This window comes from Planococcus citri, chromosome 4, assembly GCF_950023065.1.
Source record: "Planococcus citri chromosome 4, ihPlaCitr1.1, whole genome shotgun sequence".
Classification (NCBI taxonomy): domain Eukaryota; kingdom Metazoa; phylum Arthropoda; class Insecta; order Hemiptera; family Pseudococcidae; genus Planococcus; species Planococcus citri.
The window spans coordinates 67,460,556-67,482,069 of NC_088680.1; the positions used below are offsets into that span (position 1 = coordinate 67,460,556).

The 21,514-nt window shown below is 33.3% G+C and overlaps 2 protein-coding genes across 6 annotated transcripts in view; one reads left to right on the forward strand and one right to left on the reverse strand.

The window, feature by feature from the left end:
• Positions 1-21,514, reverse strand: part of MESK2 (misexpression suppressor of KSR 2) — an 87,726-nt gene that overhangs the window by 12,932 nt on the left and 53,280 nt on the right. For all 5 annotated transcript variants that reach the window (XR_010558507.1, XR_010558505.1, XR_010558506.1 and 2 more), the window contains exons 6-7: positions 341-482; positions 70-216 (exon numbers count right to left, since the gene is read on the reverse strand). Coding sequence is in view for 2 of the 5 variants with exons in the window: in XM_065362529.1 (XP_065218601.1) it covers positions 70-216; positions 341-482 (289 nt within the window). In the remaining 3 variants the exon portion in view is untranslated. The remainder of the gene's footprint in view (positions 1-69; positions 217-340; positions 483-21,514) is intronic.
• LOC135844364 (uncharacterized) lies at positions 1,211-14,735 on the forward strand. The gene is made up of 4 exons (XM_065362527.1): positions 1,211-1,379; positions 8,309-8,721; positions 13,549-14,037; positions 14,117-14,735. The coding sequence occupies exons 1-4, from the start codon at positions 1,325-1,327 to the stop codon at positions 14,657-14,659; spliced, it is 1,500 nt and encodes a 499-aa protein (XP_065218599.1). The 5' UTR covers positions 1,211-1,324; the 3' UTR covers positions 14,660-14,735.

Genomic DNA, 21,514 nt, shown 5'->3' on the forward strand with positions numbered 1-21,514 from the left:
TTTGAAAAAAAAAAATATTATCGAATTTTTTCAACGCAAGAGCTCGTACTGAAAAAAGGTAATACTTACTCGACCAAAATGATGCCACATCAGGTAATCTAATACACCTTGCGTCATTCCTTTGGATTTTAAATACCTCGCGTTTAATTTTTGGTACCCCCATTCGATCCAGCCGGCCGCAGTTGATACCACATTTATTAATATTAACGCCTCGACCTGCGAAAATTTACAACAAATGTGTTTTTAAACGACCTCTCGACGTGTTCCTTCCAGCCTCACTTTGTGTACCCGGCTCCGAGTCCCGGAGGCCGGATGTTGGTCAGCTCGTACGTTTACCTACCTTTTCTGGTTGAGCGAATGCAAATCGCGCCAGGATATTTCCGCCTGCTCCTACTCCCAAGCCGATTACGCTTTCCAGGCCGAAATACGATAATACGAAATTTAATTGATTTGCGAGTTCATCCATCGTTGGGTAAATGTAACTGGAACAGATTGAAAAGTACCAGATGCAAGTTAGATAGATGTGTAACAAATTAACAATCAATACCCAGGTATTCTTTTTCCATTTATATAGGTAGGTATACGATACGTAGTATTGCATTTTTGACGTGGGATGCGATTCTGATTTTGCGTCGTAATTATCGTGGCAAAAAAATGTGTACTCGTGCGAGATAATTAAGTTCATTTGCCCCCTACCTAAGTACCTATTGATAAATAATCGAATGTTGTTCTCTTTTACTATCAATTACAAAGTATACGTTGCAATATTATTTCCGTTTTTAATTATGCAGAAAAAGATGAAGAAAAAGAACGAGAAAACACCTGTCCACACTATCTCATCTACTTTCATCGTACTATAAGGTTGAAAACCCCCCCTATTTTCTTCATCCTCTGTATAATATCTTCAGTCAAATCGCTTAAAAGCTGCTCGACGAAACTCGTGCCGATTTCTGCAAATGCCAAAGTCCTCCAAAGGTTAATTAAAGCGACGATTTCGCATCATCATTGAAATGTCGCTCGTGTGAACTTACCCAAGCGATGCGACGTTCACGAAGGGAGACCTTTTTGGAATGAATGCTGTGTCTTTTTACGTACCTATGTACGTACCTCTACATATAATGTAATACGTCTACGTAGGAGAAATAGTAATTAATATTGCGATTACGATCAAACGACTTTTGAATCGCTCGATGTAATCCATTCTAAGAAGTATATAAATCTCGTCGCTGGGTAATTTTATCGACAATTTTTATATTTTTTCATCCGGTTGTGTGTTGTGGAAAATCACAGTAAGATTACTACGAGTAGAAGTGTGAAAATAATTATGAAATTGGTTTATTTTACGTTTTTGGTGGTGTTGGCTTTGGCGACGAGAACAGGTAAGTGACAAATGTGTATTTTGCCTAAATGTAGTTGTCGAATTGGCCTTTGAGGATATTTTTGAACAAAACTGGACTCAAAAGGTCGACTATCGGATGAAAAAAAAATTGAGATTACAAGTCGAATAATTTTTGGAGTGAGAGGCCAAAATGAGGTGATGATTTTTTTAATTTTTTTATCAAATTGAGGTAAAAAGTTAATGTTTTTTGGAATGCATTTCTAAGGGTGAAAGCAATCTTTGGAATTTTTTTCAAATTTTTTCGACGATTTATGTCATTTTGAAATTTTTTAATTGTCATTTTGTAATAAAGCTTTACAGGTACCTACAGTTTCCATTTTTCAGCAGAATTTGCGTAATTTATCATAAAATATTCGTATAAAATAAAAATTTTGAAAATTTATCATTTTTTTAAAAAATGCAGTAATAAATTTACTTTTTTGTCGTAGTAGCAACTTTTTTTAAATCAAAGGATCAGTTCTAGCGAAAATAGGGCTCAAATTCAAAACTGTGCTCATGATAATGATTTTTTAACAAGTTTTACTTACTCGTAGATTGAAGTTTTCAAATTTCAAAAGTTCATAAGTCAGACTTTGGTTCGTCTCCCCCCACCCTCAATTATGAAGTGAATATCAGAGAATAATTTTGAGCACATAGGCCCCAATTTGGGGGGATTCATGTACCCACAACGTTTTTCAAATAGGTAATGAAATTTAGCAAATTTTCACCATTAAAAAAAATTTCAGCTCGAGACCCTCGCCACCATAGGTTGTACGGTATCAAAATTATTCTTCTGGGTTCGTTTTTCAAAATAATTTTTCGATACAACGAATAAAGTTGATTTTTAAAATTTCGGGAGAGATTAATTCCCTCCTGCTCCAGTCCTCTACAAGTCATTCGCATCCCAAGGACACTCGAAGCATTTTATTTTGAATTTTCAGGCTAATGAAATTTAGTTGAGTTACATTGAAACAAACTTGAATAAGTAATCATCAACTCTTGATTTTTGAGAATTCGTATTGAAACTTTCTGATATTCTGAAAATTTGGGAAAAGAATCCTGTAGAGTTTCTACTATAATTTTGGGTAAATTGCAGGTAATTTTTTTTTGGTAAACTAGAGGTGATTTTTCTGTCAATTACTAAAATACAAGTTATTTCTGGTAAATTACTGGTTATTTTTGACAAATTCCATTGTGAGTACAGGGTAATATTTGACTGATTACAGATAATTTTCCGTAAATTACTGGTAATTTTTTGGTTATTTACAGGTAATTTTTGATAAATTATGCGTAACTTTTGGTAAATTACGGGTAATTTATGGTTTACGAGTGATTTCTTGTAAATTACGGGTAAATTCTGGTAAATTCCGGGTAATTTCTGGTAAATTACGGGTAATTTCTGGTAAATTACGGGTAATTTCTGGTAAATTACGAGTAATTTTGGGTGATTTCTGGTAAATTATAGGTAATCTCTGGTAAATTATGGGTAATTTCTGGTAAATTACGGGTAATTTCTGGTAAATTACGGGTAATTTTTGGTAAGTTACGGGTAATTTCTGGTAAATTACGGGTAATTTCTGGTAAATTATGGGTAATTTCTGGTAAATTACGGGTAATTTTGGGTAAAATATGGGTAATTTCTGATAAAATACGGGTAATTTCTGGTAAAATACGGGTAATTTCTGGTAAACTTGGGTAAATTACTGGTAATTTTTTTGGTGGACTGCGGGTCATTTTTTGGTAAATCAGAGATTACTTTTTGTAAATTACGGGTAATTTTTGGTAAATTGTGATCTGTCACGAGAAAACCAGGTTAGTGTCCAAAAAATCGATTTGGTTTTTTTTATGGATATTGGTAGAGCTGTGCGCCGCCGAATAAACGCCGCCGCTGAGTGAAATTTTTGTCCTGAAAAGCCGCCGCTGAGAAACGTCAGGCGTGAGCCCAACGCCGCCGCCGCCGCCGCCGAAAGAATTGTCGGCGGCGAACATAAAATTTACTGCCAAAAGTGCCAAATTGGCATTTTAAATTTAGTTTATAAATTCAAAATTTTCAAAATCTTTTGCCCTCGCTTCGCTCGGGCATATTGTTATCTTTTCTTTCCTCCCAGTTTGTGTTTCAAGTGTAAAAAAATTGACTTCTTATAAGAAATCCATTCACTCTCAAAAACCCTGTGGAGGAGGGGGGTGACCCGATAAAACGCCGCCGCCGCCGCCGGTCATTTTCAGCTTTGTGGCGCGCCGAGCACGCCACTCGCCGCCTATGAAATCGGTGCTCAACGCCGCCGCCGAAGGATTTTTTATCGGCGCACAGCACTAGATATTGGTATTACTCAGTGTGCAGAACCCGCCTGTGGTGGTTAAAACGTTCGCGAACGATTCTTTTGACCCTAAATTCAAGGTTAAAAAAATAGAGCAACTACAAAAAAGTTTGAAAAAAATTTTTTTTGTGATTTTCTTGAAAAGTATGTTCAGGGGAGTCAATATGCAAATTTTTGGGGCAATCGACCCACATTTGGAGGATTAGTGTCATTTTATTGAAATTTGAATGAGGCTTAAGCTGGAAAAATCAACTCTTTTCACCTTGAACAAAATTTTTGAAAAAATTTAAAAACTCAATAAATAACTTTATTTTATATTAATAATTCATTCTTAGTAGTTTTCGCGAAATTTTTGATGTGAAATTGACAAAAAACGAAAAAATCGATTTGGGGAAATTTCGATTATCGGCCTTTGGCAACCCTGATTTTGAAAAAAAATGTCAGGTTATGTTGGCACCCCTTGTGGCCAAAAGTGGTCCAAGTTTCACGGATCTACGAATCATAGATCCCCGAACACATAGATTCAAACTTCAAATGCCCGTCCTGTAAAATTTACGTTTTGGACACTAACCTGGTTTTCTCGTGACAGATCACAATTACAATTTTTTGGTAAAATACGAGTAACTTTTGGTACATTACAAGTAACTTTTGGTGAATTATCAGTAATTTTTGGTGAATTACCAGTAGTTTATGACAATTATGGGTAATTTAATTCATTTTAGGTGAATTATGGTTAATTTTTGGTAAATTACAAGTGGTTTTTTCTGGTAAATTACTGGTAATTTTCAGTAAATCACAAGTGTTTTTGGTCAATTATGGGTAATTTTTGATAAATTTTGAGTAAGTTCTGGTAAATTTTAGGTAATTTCTGGAAAATTGCAGGTAATTTTTGGTCAATTTTGAGTAATTTTTGGTAAAGTTTGGGTGATTTCTGGTAAAGTTTGGGTAATTTCTGGTAAATTTCGGGTAATTTTTCATTTTTTTGGTAAATTACGGGTAATTTAAGGTAAACTATGGGTAGTTTCATGTAAATGAAGGGTAATTTTCGGTAAATTACAGGTAATTTTTGGTAAATTACAGTTTTTCTGGTAAAATACAGTTTTTCTGGTAAAATACGAGTAATTTTTGAAAATTACACATTCAAATAATTTTTGGTCAATTATGGGTAATTTTTGGTAAATTTCAAGTATTTTGTTATCTGGTAAGTTGGGGGTAATTTCTAGTAAATTACAAGTATTTTTGGTAAATTATGGGTAATTTCTAGTAAATTTGGGTAAATTATTGTACGATATTTCCTTCGAACTGGAAAATATCTGACTACTAGACATCTATAAATACTCGAACAAATCGAACAGACATCTTACACAGAATAAAAATAAAAGATTTATTTTTAATTCTAGGTTATTGACCCGAAGGAAAATAACAACAACAAAAACAGAGCTTTATGCTCGACTTGATAACTTTACAACTCGAAGATTAAATCAATAATAACGCGAACGAACTTAATAACTAACGAAAACAACGTATATACGACGATAAATTTAACAGCCAACAGTTTACGCGATTTTACGAAAGAACTTAGAAACCATATAATACGCAACCAGCGATATTTCAAACTCGCGAAACGAAATTGATTTTTATTTAAAATAAAAAACTAAAAAGTTATCGTATTAAAACGTTACAGTTAACGTTATACGATCAATTTTGCCAACAATTATAGGTAATTTTTGGTAAATTGCAGGAAAATTTTGGTAAATTGCAGGTAAATTTGTAGGTAGATATAATGGGTCATGTTTTGTTAAATCACAGGCAATTTTTTGGTAAATCACAGATTTGTTTTTGGTAAATTACGTGGTTTTCTGGTAAAATAGGGTACAAGTTATTTTTGGAAATTACTGGTACTTTAACTGATTTTTGGTAAATTACAGGCTTGTTAACCGAAAAAAAAATATTTCCGGTTAAGGTTACGGTTAAAAATTTAACAAGAAATTCAAAATTTTGGTTAAAGGTTACGGTTAAGGTTACTCATTTTTTCAAGTTACGGTTAAGGTTCAGGTTACGGTTATTGATGATCATTTTTTTCGGTTAATGGTTAAGGTTAAGGTTACAGTTTTTGGTGGTAATTTTTCCAGTTGAGCTTAAAATTTCGGTTAATGGTTAAAATTACAGTTAAAAATTTGAAAATTTCCAAAAATTCTCTCTGAGTTTGAAATTTTGAAGTTTAAAAATTGAAAAACTGGTAACATTTGAATTCAAAATTGAATAATTTTTTCAAGAAACAATTATTTATCATCTCTTACCATTAAAATATCATTTAAGATCGAGCGTTAATGGTTTAATGACTAATTAGTATGATGCAACTATAGTTTCAAATTTTTTGAACTTTCTATTCACGTTTTTTTATTTTATTTTTTGATCATTTTTTTTGATTAAAATTTCAAATCACTGCAAATCACATCGAAAAAACCACAAATAAAAAGAAATGAAAAAACAGCACTTTTCAATTTTTTTAAATTTTGTAACCGGTTTTTTTCTAAAAAATTTTTGGTTAAGGTTACGGTTATGGTTCATTTTGATCTCAGAAAACGGTTACGGTTATGGTTATGGTTAGTGATATTTCAAAAAAAAAAAAGGTTTTTTGGTTACGGTTAATTTTTTTTCCGGTTAATTTACCGGTTAATTTGCGGTTACGGTTAATGGTTAAAAACCGGTTAACAAGCCTGGTAAATTATGGGTAATTTTTGGTAAATCACAAGTGTGTTGTTTTCTGATAAATTACGGGTAATTTCTGGTAAATTTGGGTAAATTACGGGTAATTTCTGGTAAAATTTTGGTAAACTACGGGTAATTTTTGGTAAATTTAGTTAATTTTGGATGATATCTGGTAATTTATAGGTCAGGGGTAATATTTGGTAAATTACGAGCGATTTCTGGTAAATTTGGATGAATTACGGGTAATTATTGATAAATTACAGATAAGTAATTTTCGGTAAATTACAGATGATGTTGGGTATGTAAATTGTAAATTACGAGTAACCAGTAATTTTTTGTAAATTTTGATAAATTACGCGTATTTATTGGTAAATTACGGATAATTTCTGATAAATTACGGGTCAACGGTAATATTTGATAAATTATGACTTATGAGTAATTTCTGGGAAATTAAGTAAGGGTAATTCGTAAATGTTGGTGAATTGGTAATGGTTATTGGCATCATATTTCCTAGACACTGATTCTTTCAAAGTTGACGAGTTCCTAAACTTGTGTCAGACATTCTGTAAACTTAAAAATGAATTCTGAACAGTTCCTTCTCGTATCAATGAAATTCAACTATCAAATTTCAAGCAAAAAAACATTTCTATGATTTGAAACTTTCCTTGGGTACGAGAATTTTACTGTTGCTCTAAAGCTTCATTCCAAAATGGCCGCTTGAAAATTTTCAAATGCCATAAGTCAGTAAAAAGTTATCAGAGAACATTTTTAAAAAATTCTACAGATTGCTCTCATCACTGAGAATTGATTCCGGAACACACAAATTGTTCATCTCAATTTGATGAGAAACGAAAAAATCGATAGTAAATTTTTTTTTGCCTTTCACTAGCAAAATAATGGCGCAAAAGTTACACAATTTTTTCGCATCGTGGTCGACCTTCTGAGGCTAGTTTTGTTTGAAACCCCGTCCAGAGTCGATTCGACTATACCTTCACCTGCAATACCTATGTAGTTAGCTACCCTTTAAAAATAGACTCGAAATACTGGCCATAAATTTTCATTACTCCATATACGAACAGAGTCAGTGGTAGAATTTCGTCTGCGATCGATCGTTTGTTTGTAGCATAGTGGCGTGGCCTTTGAAAATTTCGCCTCGATTTAGTAAAAAAAAAAAAAAAAAAAAGTCGTATACCTACCTAACCTATATATATGGCGTAAGTAGGTAGAAAGGTATATGAGCGATTTTCAGGTTGCTCGTGCACCTCTCTGTTCTGCGTTTACCCTATAAGCTTACGTCTCGGTAGGTAAATCAATTTTAACGACTACGATCCTTTCGTGGTTGGTATTTTAATGTTGCCAATGCACGAATATTATATTATAAGGTACGTAGACGTACATATACTACATACATAGGTCTAGGTGTGTAATGTGTATACCGCTTCTGCTGACGCGAATCCAATAAAAAAGAATGAAACTATATCAAACTTGAGAGAAGAAAAAGCTCGAGGGCGCCGAAGTGGGGGTGCAAAACAGCCAGCTATACGTTTATAAGGATCACGAAAAGTCGTAAAGAAGTTTTCAGCGTAAATAAAAATGTTACCGCCTAGGTACTTACCTACCTACCTTCCTGTACCTACTTATATCGATTACGTAGGTGCCAAATTGTACAAGTAATTTTTTTATTTGACGCTGTGTGCAAAAAAGTTTGAGAGAAAAAAAAGAATAATATACCGGAGAGGTTTTAACAGCTCGGAAAACTATGGCGAAATTGAATTTTACGCGCTAAATTTTCAAAGGCCATCCAAAAGGCGAAACAATCGATAACCCGACGACAGTCGATTTCACGAATCTACCTAGGTTGAAATTTATGTAATTTAAACCAAGTGAAAATTTTTTTCAGCTGGGGCGAGTGTTGTTAAAGATGCAAAAGGGCAACATGATGAAACCGGATTACATCATTCTGAAGTGAAGAAACATGTGACAAATGCGACGACAACGACGAATGAAAATGCAGAAACGATTAGGAAATCCTTATCCCAGAAGTTACTCGAATCGCAAGAAGATCTGAGAGAATATGTTTCCAGTCAAATGGATCACGTTTACGAGATTTTGAAGAAATTAGCCAATTCGACCGATTCTCACAAGGTTTTAGCCATGGATCTCGACGAACTTCCTTTCATTTCCGATTCTTTTTACATTGGCAAATTTAATAAATCGTATAAATTGGCCGATATGCAGTATACGAATGTCAAAGTGTATGGAATGTCTGGGTTTAAGAATTACGCGCTGTCGGTTGATAAAAATCATAAAAAAGTGAGTATATTTTATATGGAAATTTGGATAAATATTGCTGAAGTAATTGATACGTCAGTAGTACGAGTAGTCGAGTTAACGTGTTGGTTACTGGTGAATTTACCTACTTTTGGAGGTTCGATTTTCGACTTTTTCTGGAGATTTAATGCAGCTTAGTTGAAAATCACATATCATCTCAAAAAGATAAATTAAAAATTCGAGTTCAGCAAAACCAACGTCTCTCCTTTTCCCCCATATTTCTTTTCATAATAGATCTTCTAATTGGTCCTGCAAGTCTTGTAAAAAGTTCTGAATTTGAAAAAATAATCTTGCATTTTTTCATTAAAAATTCATTTTTTGCAATTTCCAAAAATCATGGAGTGGCGGAGGGGGGAGGGGGTATTCAATCTGAAAAATTGAAATTACCCACGAAGCATATTTTTAAGGAAAGGACAAGGGTAGGGTAGAATCAGGGAAATACCGTCAGGGTCTCTGGTATTTCGGAAAAATGATTTTTACTGACTTTTTACTTCAATTTTTCCAAAATTTTCATGCATCAGATGACGAGAAAATAGCAAAGGAGGGGGAGAAAATTTTCCAAACTTTTTGAGGCTAGGATCTGAAAAGAGGGAGTGTAGGTGGCTCATACTTTGAAAGTTCAAATTTGATGGTCCCCAATAGCTAAATTGTTTCATTACTTACTGGCATTTTTTCGACTGAAAAATTTAACGAAGTGCTTCAATGTTGAAGTTCCAGGATTTCGAGACATTTTTGTGGGGGGGAGGGGGGTGTCAAATAGGTTAAAATGAGTTACAAATTTTAATAATCTCTACTGCAGTAATTTTTATATTGCACTGACTTCTTTGACTCGAAACCGAGACTCGTTTGAGAGGATCTATACGTCTCGAAATTTTTGAAAATGGTGATAAAAACTTTTGAGACCACTGCATCGTGTGTTTTAAGAGATTGGACACCTTTGACCGTGCTTCAAGGGCCTGCAGAAATTTTTAAAAAGGTCTCACCGCCAATAAGACCCTCTTCACCTGATTTTCTGAAGATCCTCTCAAAAAATTGTCATTGGTTAAAAATAGTGCAATCATGTCAATTAAAATTTTTTAAAGAAAAGTTTCTACAAACTCTGAAGAAAAATGCTCCCCAATGAAACACTGATTCAACCCCCCGCCCCCCCCCCCCGTATCCTCAATTTGAAGTATTACAATTAATTGAATACTTGATTATTTTCTTCACAAAATTTTAAAATTCTAGGCTTTTGTCTGAAGGTTTGAATTTTTAAATGATCTTCTTGACGATTTGGTGAAAATTCTTCCCTTCAGAAAAAATTCCCATTCCCTAAAAAATTCCTACCAAACAAAAAATTTTCAGCGATGTTGAGAAGAACCTAAATCTCTAAACAAAAGCTAGTAATCTAAAAAAGTTTTGGAACTACACAAATTGAAAAATGTTGCTTTCCCCCATGGGTATCCTTTTTTTTGGAAGGGGGTGGTTCATTCAACTTTTTCGAACCCCTAGGCATATCGAAAATTGTCGCTCCCTTCCCTTTCACCTGAAAAATTTGTTGACTTGATTTTTTCCTATCACAATATTTCCTTCACAATTTTGAAAAAAAAAAGAATAGGTACAAAGAAACGCTCAAAATAAAATCTGAACATTTTACGTAATTTAGCTGAAGAACATTATCAAAATCCGATCCAATATGAGGACAGATAGTCGGGGAGCCCGCATAAGGATAACTTTCAGCCCCTGCCGATCCTCAGGGGCAACTTTTTTCTTAAAGGGAGAGTCCTAAGGAACATTTCTGGTCCTTGTCCTCAACAAGAACGTGGCCCTACTCACAAAATGGCGGCCGAAACCGGAGCTTTTGCGTTCCAGCATAGGACTTGCACAAAATTTTTTAAACCGTGCAAAGATAGATCGAAAGATTAGACAATAATTTATCACCTGTCAAAGTTTCAAGTGCTAAAGTTCTTTTTTCGATTTTTGGTGAATTTTTAAAAATGAAATTTCGGCCAAAAATGAGGGAAAAAATCAAAATTTTACCAAATTGACCAAGAAAGCTGAAATTTGGGATATACTCAATTTTTGACATGCCAAATCGATTGGAAACGGTTTCTAGCCGTTTTTAGCATTTCTGGAGCCTCCAGCAGATTTTGAAACTCGAAATTCCCACAAAATTTCATCAAATGAAGTTAGAAAGACGAAATTTACCCTGCAACTAATGTCTTATTGAGCCTCCAGCAACTTTTCAAAATTACTGGAGCCTCCAGTAGATTTTTGAGACTTGAAATTTCCCCAAAATTTCATCAAACGGAAATGGAAAGCCGAAATTTACTCTGCATTCCAATTTCAACACCCTCTCAAGACGATTTCAGGTGGGTTCAAATCATTTTGGAGCCTCCAGCGACTTTTTGAAAATTACTGGAGTCTCCACCAGATTTTTGAAAATTGAAATTCCCACAACATTTTATCAAATGGAGTTAGCAAGCTAAAATTTACTTCGTAAACTAATTTCAATACGATATGAAATCGAGTGCGTAGTGGTTTCAAATACTTTTCAAGATTCCAGCTACTTTTTGGAAATTCAATTTTCCAAAAAACGCCATACAATCTTTCAAAAAGTCGCTGGAGGCTCCAAAACGACTTGAAATCCACCAGCAGTCGACTTCTTAGTGTATTGAAATTAGTTTGCAGAATGAATTTCGGCTCTCCATCTCCATTTGATGAAATTTTGGGAAATTTCAAATTTCAAAAATCTACTGGAGGCTCCAGTAATTTTCAAAAAGTCGCTGGAGGCTCCAAAAAGCACTTAAAATTCACCTGCAGTCGACTTCGTAGTGTATTGAAATTAGTTTGCGGAATGAATTTCGGCTTTCCAACTTCATTTGATGAAATTTTGTGGGAATTTCGAGTTTCAAAATCTGCTGGAGGCTCCAGAAATGCTAAAAACGGCTAGAAACCGTTTCCAATCGATTTGGCATGTCAAAAATTGGGTATATCCCAAATTTCAGCTTTCTTGGTCAATTTGGTAAAATTTTGATTTTTTCCCTCATTTTTGGCCGAAATTTCATTTTCAAAAATTCACCAAAAATCGGAAAAAAAACTTTACCACTTGAAATTTTGGCAGGTGATGAATTTTTGCCTGTTCTTTCGATCTACCTCTGTACGGTTTAAAAAATGTTGTGCAAGTCCTATGTTGGAACGTAAAATCTGCGATTTCGGCTCACCTGTCAATCAAAATAGCCGCCATTTTGGAAGTGGGGCCACTTTTTTTTGAGGACAAGGACAAGAAATGTTTCTTAGGATTCTCCTCTTAAGAAAAAAGTTTCCCCGGAGGATCGGCAGGGGGGTGTAATAGATCCTTATCCAGGCTCCCCCACTAAGAAGCAAAAGCAGTTCAAACGATTTTTTTTTAGAATTTTGGGGGAGGCTGAAGAGTGAGAGGAAGAATTAAGAATCAAAATGCTATAATAAAAACTTCAAAAAATCTTGGAATTATTTTAAATTTAAAAAAATGCTGGTTTAATGCCAATGCCAAAAATTGAAAGCTGACAATTTGGTTCAATTTCTGGAATGAATTGTCGTTTTTCATTTTTTATTTTCAAGTTCCAGGAAGGGGGAAATGAAAGGGAATGATTTTTGAATGCTCTTGAAAACTAGTTGATTCTAAAATAAGAATTGAGCTTCTCAAATGAACTAGATTTTGACACTTATTTATTACATTCATCAGAATTTGAGGGCTCACCCGGCCCAGTTTCAATTTTGGGGTTAGACTGGTTTCAGAATCGAAATCAGTGCGTTTCGAAAACACATTACTCAAAAAAAATTTATAACAACAAATTTTGCATCTTCTGTTTTGACTCAGTGCTTCAGAAAATCAGGAACTTTTCATTAAAGATGAGAAAAAAAATCAGTGTATTGAATTCTTTTTCTTTCTTGATTTTTTTTTCTTGCCAAAAATAGGCTGAAAAGTAATATTTTTGTCTCACTTTTGGAACCTTTTTCTATTTTCTCTCCAATACTTATCGAGGAAGCTGGCATTTTTTATGCAGTGTCTTATTTCAAGAGGTTTTCTTGGCCAAACTTGCCAATTTTTTTTAAATTTCCTGTTTTTCACATCACTTTTTTCAAAATTCTGAAGTTAGTGTTTTTTTATTGATCTAAAAAATTGTTAACTCGAAAAAAATTGAACATTCAGTGTTTTTCTCTCGATTGTTCACTCGCTTACCTCAAAATTGAATGTTTGAAAAATTAATAATTTTGAGATGGTAAATTATTTTTGACACCTCCACTCTCCAGCCCCCCTCATTGCAAAAAATGAAAATATATCCCGTTTGCTAAACATTTTGCACGGTACAATTTGACCAGTTGAGACAGCAAATTTTTCGGTAAATTATTTCTGACACCTCCCCCCCCCTCTCCCATTTCAAAACAATGAAAAGATACCCTATTTGCTAAACCTTTTGCACTGTAAAATTTGACAAATTGGGGAAGAAAATTTTTTGAATAATTCATTTATGGAATTTTTTCAGGAGGAAGGAAGAGTGATAATTTTGATTTTTGGAATTCAGTAGTCATTTTGTTGAGATATTTGAACTGTGATATGGGTTCTCAAAAATGTATCCACTTTGCTTATCGTCATTATATGGGAAAGTCTGAGCAATTCTTGGCCTCTTTGAGGATTATATTCCATATAGAATTTCTATTTAGGACTGCCAAGAGTTTGCAAAACTGGTACAATATCTACAGAAAAATTTCAGCTATGAGACCTACAAGACATATTCTAGTGATTTACTCATAATTTTCATTTTATTTTATTTAAATTCTTCGCAGGCTAATGTGACTTTGGTGGCACCTCAACTGATCATCGAAGGTAACTACTCGTTGTCCAATTTCCTCAGACACGCTACCGGATCGTTCACGGTGAAACTTTTGGACAACGTTACCTACACTGAGAACGATCTGTATTGCAAATTCAAAAACGAGATCGATATCGCCTCCAGCGAAGCTACCATAACTTTCGGTAAATCGGAATACGATTATCGTAACATGGGTGTTATATCGATCTTCTTGGAAGGAATTATATCGAATAAATTGGTCGAAGAAATACTGTATCGTGTAGGCAAAGAGTTGGGGCACAGAATCAGACACGTGGTTATTTCTAAAGTGAAGGAAATCACCTCTCAGAAGGATGTTTCTTCATTGGGCGAATACAATCGTGTCTCGTCTATTATGTCGAGTTCTTTGTCACAAATTCGGACTTGGCTGAATAAAACCGTCAGTGTGAAGGCACCTTTGCCTGGGATTTATCATAAAATGAAGGTACAGTATAGTTGAAAAGTGACAGGACCTAATGTATCATTTATTTTATAACCGAGTTTACTTTTTTTCGAATTTTTAGGTGCACAATAATACGATCATCGTTTCAAACGTCACGTTGACTGGTTTAAATACGACTCATTTGAAAGATCAGATCAGAGCTTACAGAGATCAAAACGATTTCTACATCAATATGGAAGGTCAAGCTGGTCCGCTGACTATTGGAGGAAGAATATTCATGACCGAGGTTCGCAACGGTACCTTAGAACAAATACCTTTAAACGCAGATTACAAAATAACTCAAGTTCGAGTCCGGATCGTGGTATCTTGCTCATTACTCGATGACCAAGATTCTTTGCAAGTTGAAGATCTGGATGTGAGCGTAGCCCAACCGAGTCTCAAAATGCAGCCGGGTAAAATAAACTTCAAAGAAGACGACCTCAAGCAACTGGCTGATTTTTTGAGACCAGATATCGAAGCTGAGCTTTACAAATGGTTGAAAGATTTCGTCAACGATACGTTCAAACGTAGGAAAACCACTACTCTGGCTCCTGTGGACGTTATGACCCATTCCAAGAACCAGAGTCTATTTTCCCAAGACAACTCTGGAAATTTCTATTCGTAATATTCGCAATTTAATCCTTTTCATGTTGTTGTATCGGTACATAGTAGAAAATAAAATTAGTGAATCTGCAAATTTAGTTACCGAGTGGTTTGTTAAATAATTTTCAGCGAGCAAAAGTACCAATTAGGTATTACGAATTGTCGATAAATTACGTACCTATTCGAGATTGAGATAGATAATAAAAGCTCGGGGTAAATCTAATAATTGGTGTTGATTTGTTTATCGCAATAAACATAGGTACCCTTCTCGCTTTCTTGACGAACGTATTGTTTCCATATTTAAGTAACTTATAACTCGTATATAAGTTATCTAGTCTTAATAATAGAGTAAGTAGCGAGTACACAACGTGGTTGAATATTCGCAATGTGGGTCAAATATTTGACCTCAGTTAATAACAAACGTACTGTAGTCTAGATATATCTAATATATACGTAGACGTGCTACAACGTTAGGCTTTTCAAGTCTCCCTGTATATACTGTTTTCAATCAAAGGCGTACATTTACAATCGATTTAAAAAGTCTACATGTACAAGTACCTCTCTATATAGTCCTCTGTACACTGAGCTGCTGGTACACGATACGAGCGTTTCCATGTTCTGTCGTCCGTTCTAATTTAATCGTTATTCTTTCGTTTTGATTTTTTTTTCCTCCAAATTGTTTTTCCACTTGACGAAAAAACATCGAATGTTGTTTGTGACACAGGATAAGGGTTTTCGTAATGACGTGAAGAGTCCCGAATAAAATACTACACTACACAAAGCCTAATAAGAAATGCTTTGCTCAGTCAGCGAAATGCGAGTATACGCTATGTGTATGTTCCCACGATGCCTGCCCTACCCAATTTACGAGCTTATACGAGTGAAACTGATACTTTCTCGTTGATTTTTTTTTTTTTTTAGGTATGTACGTTGAAATCTCGAGTAAATATAGGGTTCGATTATTCGATATATTTCAGTTATCTTTTAACAAAAGGCAATCCGATTATTTCTAATCGTTTGGATTTCGTTCGAGGTTTTTTGAATGAAATTAGGAAATACGAATGTATGTTTTTTTAATGGTTGAGAAAATTTTGGCATTTTGAAAGGTTCTTGAAATGTCGATTTTAGACTTTAGTGTAGATTGAAGTTCCTAAAACTATGTAGATACTTGAAATTCTGTGAAGTAAAAATGTTCAATTTTTTTGTTGATATTTCAAGTGCTATTCATTCGAATTTCGAGACTGAGAAGATCCGTGTTTTTGTGCATTGAAGAGGGGGAGGGGATTGAGTAATTGAAATCCTCGAAAAGGAAGATCTAGAATACCCACCTACATTCCAGAGCATATCGTGCAGGAGAGGATCCAGCAAACACACAAATTTTTTTGTGGCTGGAAAATTATGGAAAGGGATGTGCAGGTCAAAATATTGAAAATTCACATTTAGGACACCAATTATCAATTTTTTTTAAAAATGTGTTTTTTTCTTGAAAGGTTGCTAAAAATTACCGGAAAATTTGTGAAAAATGAGGTACTACAAAATTGGTGGAAAATACTCGTACGTAATGAGAAGATAGAAATGGGAATTGATCTGTTTTCAAGCGAAGTGAATCAAATCGAATCGAGTCATTCACAACCGATTGGTGATTGAACAAACTGATTGATTTCTGGGTGAATCATTCGCGAACGAGTTGATCAATAGTTACTGAATCATTCGCGAACGAATTGATTCGTATAAGTGAATCGTTCGCGAACGAATCAATTCGTATAAATGATTCGTTCGCGAACGACTCGATTGGTGTAAGTGATTCGTTCGCGAATGAATCGATTCGTATAAATGATTCGTTCGAGAACGAATCGATTCGTATAAGTGACTCGTTCGCGAACGAATCGATTCATTTACTCAATTTTTGATGAATCATTCGCGAACGAATTGATTCGTATAAGTGTGACTCATTCGTGAATGAATCAATTCATTTACTCATTTTTAGGTGAATCATTCACGAACGAATTCAATAGTTTTTAGTGAATCATTCGCAAACAAATTCGTGAACGATTCGATTCGTATAGGTGATTCGTTCGCGAACGAATCGACTCATTCACTCAATTTTTGGTGAATCATTCACGAACGAATTGAATCATTTTTTGTGAATCATTCGCGAACGAATTGATCCATAAATTAAAGAATTGATCGATTCGTTGGCGAATGGGTCTTTCATAAAATTAATCAATTCGTTCATGAATGATTCACTAAAAAAAAGTTTTATGTATTTGGAAAAAAATACTAGAAAATAGTCGATTCGTATAAGTGACTCGTTCGCGAACGAATCGATTCATTTACTGAATTTTTGATGAATCATTCGCGAACGAATTGATTCGTTTAAGTGTGACTCATTCGTGAATGAATCAATTCATTTACTCAATTTTAGGTGAATCATTCTTGAATAATTTTTAGTGAATCATTCGCAAACTAATTGGTTCGTATAATTGAATCGTTCGCAAACGAATCGATTCATTTACTCAATTTTTGGTGAATCATTCATGAACGAATTGAATCATTTTTGTGAATCATTCGCGAACGAATTGATTCATAAATTAAAGAATTGATCGATTCGTTGGCGAATGGTTATTTCATAAAATTTATCAATTCGTTCATGAATGATTCACTAAAAAAAAAGTTTTATGTATTTGGAAAAAAATACTAGAAAATAGTCGATTCGTATAAGTGACTTGTTCGCGAATGAATCGATTCATTTACTCAAATTTTGATGAATCATTCGCGAACGAATTGATTCATTTAAGTGTGACTCATTCGTGAACGAAAACGAATCAATTCATTTACTCAATTTTAGGTGAATCATTCTTGAATAATTTTTAGTGAATCATTCGCAAACAAATTGGTTCGTATAAGTGAATCGTTCGCGAACGAATCGATTCATTTACTCAATTTTCGGTGAATCATTCACGAACGAATTAAATCATTTTTTGTGAATCATTCGCGAAAGAGTTGATTCATAAATTGAAGAATTGATCGATTCGTTGGCGAATGGTTCTTTCATAAAATTTATCAATTCGTTCATGAATGATTCACTAAAAAAAAAAGTTTTAAGTATTTGGAAAAAATACTAGAAAATAGTCGATTCGTATTAGTGACTCGTTCGCGAATGAATCGATTCATTTACTCAATTTTTGATGAATCATTCACGAACAAATTGAATAATTTTTAGTGAATCACTCGCAAACAAATTGGTTTGTATAAGTGAATCATTCGCCAACGAATCGATTAATTTACTCAATTTTTGGTGAATCATTCACGAACGAATTGATAATTAAAGAATTGATCGATTCGCTGGCGAATGGTTCTTTCATAAAATTGATCATCAATTCATTTGGAAAAAATTACTAGAAAATAGTCAGGGATAAATTACTGGAAAATTTTGCAGAAATCACTGAAATATCGGTAAAAATTGTGTTGAAAATCAATTGCAAATTAGTGAAAAATCACAGAAAAAAAAATAGTGTAAATGTCTAAAAAATTAATGTTTGGAAAAAAACTAGAAAATCTGTGATAAATCACCAGAAAATAGGCGAATGAAATTACTTGAAAATTTAGCTTTAATGATAAATCACTAGGAAATTAATGAGAAATTACTAGAAAACTGGGTTGAAAATCACTGAAAAATCAGTGAAAAAATGCTAGAAAAAATTGGTGTAAATGTTGAAATTTTAAAAAATTGAGGTTTGGAAAAAATCACTAGAAAATCAGTGTTAAAGTGGAAAATAATTGGCGACAGAAATTTACTGTAAAACGTTGCTGAAATCAATGGAAAATTGGTGAGAAAATGATAAAAATATTGAAGAACAATGACCAGAAAATTGAGTTGAAAATCACTTGAAAATTAGTGAAAAATCACTACCTAGAAAAAAATCAGTAAAAATGACTGAGAATTGATGTTTGTAAAAAAAAATTAGATACTAAAAAATCCGTGATGAATCACAGAAAATTAGCGAATAATTACTAGAAAATTTTGCTAAAAGTGAAATCACTAGGAAATTGATGAGAAAATCACTAGAAAATTAGTGAAAAAATAAGGAAAATCACTAGAATAAAAATCAGTGAAAATGGCTAAAAATTGATGTTTGTAAAAACGTACTGGAAAATCAGTGATGAATCGCAGAAAAATGGTGAAAATGAAAGAAATTACTATGCAACATACGTAGAAAAGTTTGCTAAAATAATCGTGAAATCGGTGAGAAATCACTAGAAAAGTGGATTGTAATGTAAATCACGAGAATAAAAAATCAGTAAAAATGACACACAATAGGTAATTGATGTTTGTAAAAAAAATAACTAGAAAATCAGTGATGAATCACAGAAAATAAGCGAAAGAAATCACTAGAAAAGATCGCTAAGATCGCTAAGATCGCTAAGATCGCTAGAAAATCAGTGAGAAATCACTAGAAAACTGGGTTGCAAATCACTAGAAAAAAATCAGAGAAAATGACTAAGAATTCATGTTTGTAAAAAATTACTGGAAAATCAATGATGAATCACAGAAAATTGCCAAAAGAAATTACCAAGTATAACAGTTTGCTAAAATCACTGGGAAATTAGTGAAAAACCACTAGAAAAGTGGTAAAAAAAGATTACTAGACAATTTAGAGAGAGATCACTGCACAATTTATTTTGAAATCCCTGAAAAATTAGGTTTTGAGAAATGAGTGAAAAAATTAGTAAAAGATACAATTTGGGGAAAAAGTGAGAAAATTGTTCCAAAATTGGAATTTTTGTAAAGTGATAATCACTAGAAAGTTCGTCTAAAAATGATGAAATTGGTATTTTGAAAAAAAAATGAATAAAGAAAGAAAAAAACGTGTCAAAATGACTAAAACAAGAATATTTAGAAAAGGTTTCTGAAAAATCAGTGAAACATCACTAGAAAATTGATGAAAATAATATCACTAGAATATAGAAAATAAGATGGAAATCACTAAAAAAAAAACTTGAATCACTAGAAAATTAGTAAAAGAAGTTACTAATGAAAATTTGTTTTGAAAAATGACTGGAAATCAGTGAAAACACTAAAAAAAACCAACAATGATAATTATTAGAAAATTTTTGATTAAAGAAATTACTATTTCATAATCGCGTGGGTGGAGGGAAATCACTGATTTTTTTTTTGTCAAAATCTGTAGAAAAATAGTTTTGAAAAATGACTGTAAAATTAGTAGATACTTATTTTGAAAAGAAAAAAAAGCTGAAAATATTCATAATCGTAGAAAAATTTGTTGAAAAAATCTCTACATTACAAGGAGAATGTAGAGACAGATTGTGCTGTATTTTCGGTCGCGTAAGCGAGAGAAATTCGTTCTGCCTCTAGTCAACATTAGAAATAGTTCCATAATACGACATCTAGCAGATTAGTTCTCTCACAACTTCATATCGTGAGAAATACGCTAGAGAAACCAGTCATTTGGCGACTCCCGATGATATAACATCGGTTATCAGTGTTCCGGAGATGGTATAGGCTGTACCTATATCATACATTTGCGTAAATCTAATAGTCAAATTAGTAGCACAAGTCCAGTCATATATCAAAATATGAACTGATGAAGCTTGCGATCAAGTGATCTATTTCATAATATGATCTGTGTTCCAGTTATACTGATAGAGTCGTGCAGATGCACTCGGGTCCAGGAGTTATTACGTAAAACAACTGTAGATCCTTATTGTAAATCTCTTCATAAAAAGTAACATATATGGACCTTCCCACATCCATGTATTGTTCCCTCTTCCCTGTGGTGATGTGCTTTGCACTTTCTAAGGCATGAAATGCCATCTCTCCTTTTGTAATACTGTACAGGCCAGTATCATAATTAGCTTGAGTAAGTTGTTACTATGTACTTGACAATAAACGATACATATAACAACAGAAGATGTTTCTTATTTCGTAAGAGAAATATCCTTAAGGTAAATGTCTGTGTGGTAATACGTAAATACACTCAGTGTCCGAAAAGTAGGTAACGAGGTGGTAAGTTGCCAGGTACTTATGAATCTCACAGTAGATAGGTACTGCTAGGCCTCTAGTAGGTAGCTAGCGCATGTGACGATCTTATACATGGAGATGTGCATGTAACAGTACATCATAATGATGAAGATTCTATCTCCACAAGAATATCACTAAAAAAAAAATCAGTGAAAAATTGCTGGAAAATTTATATTCCAAAAAATTACTCGAACATCAGTGATAGGTCACCAAGAAATACATAGTTCAGAAATGACTTGAAAATTAGAAAAAAAGTATCAGTGAAAAATCACTAAAAAAAATTAGTGAAAAAAATCTAAAATGATGGAAAATGATTCGTAGAAAATAGGTTTGAAAATCACTAGGAAATTATTAAAAAAAGCACTAGAAGAAAATTAGTGAAAAAATGACTGAAAAATTGATGTTCAAAAAACACTAGAAAATCAGTGATGAACCACTGGAAAATCAGTGATAAATCACTAAAAAATTAGTAAAAGAAATTCACTAGAAAATTGAAAAAAATGACTGGAAATTTACTTTCTGAAATGACTAAAAAGAAAAATTAGTGAAAAATCACCACAAAAATTAGTGAAAAAAAAACTATAAAATCATTCGAAAATTTTTTGGGTAATCAGTGATAGGTAGGTACCTAAATCATTAAGAAATTTGGTAAAAAAAAAACTACTTACTAGAAAAAAATTACGGTAAAATGTCTAAAAAATTATTTTTTCGAATGACTAGAAAATTGAAGAAAATAATCCCTGAAAATCAGTAAAAAAAATATATACTTATTCGACCAAAAAACATTGAAAAATCACCAAATGCGAAGTCATTTTCCAAGTTTCTGTGAATTGT

What these genes read in the sequence shown, in the direction of transcription:
- LOC135844364 (XM_065362527.1), top strand. Translation starts at nt 1,325, where the DNA reads ATGAAATTGGTTTATTTTACGTTTTTGGTGGTGTTGGCTTTGGCGACG. An exon ending in TTGATAAAAATCATAAAAAA is followed by an intron (nt 8,722 to 13,548) that starts GTGAGTATATTT and finishes AATTCTTCGCAG; the next exon opens with GCTAATGTGACTTTGGTGGC. An exon ending in GGATTTATCATAAAATGAAG is followed by an intron (nt 14,038 to 14,116) that starts GTACAGTATAGT and finishes TCGAATTTTTAG; the next exon opens with GTGCACAATAATACGATCAT.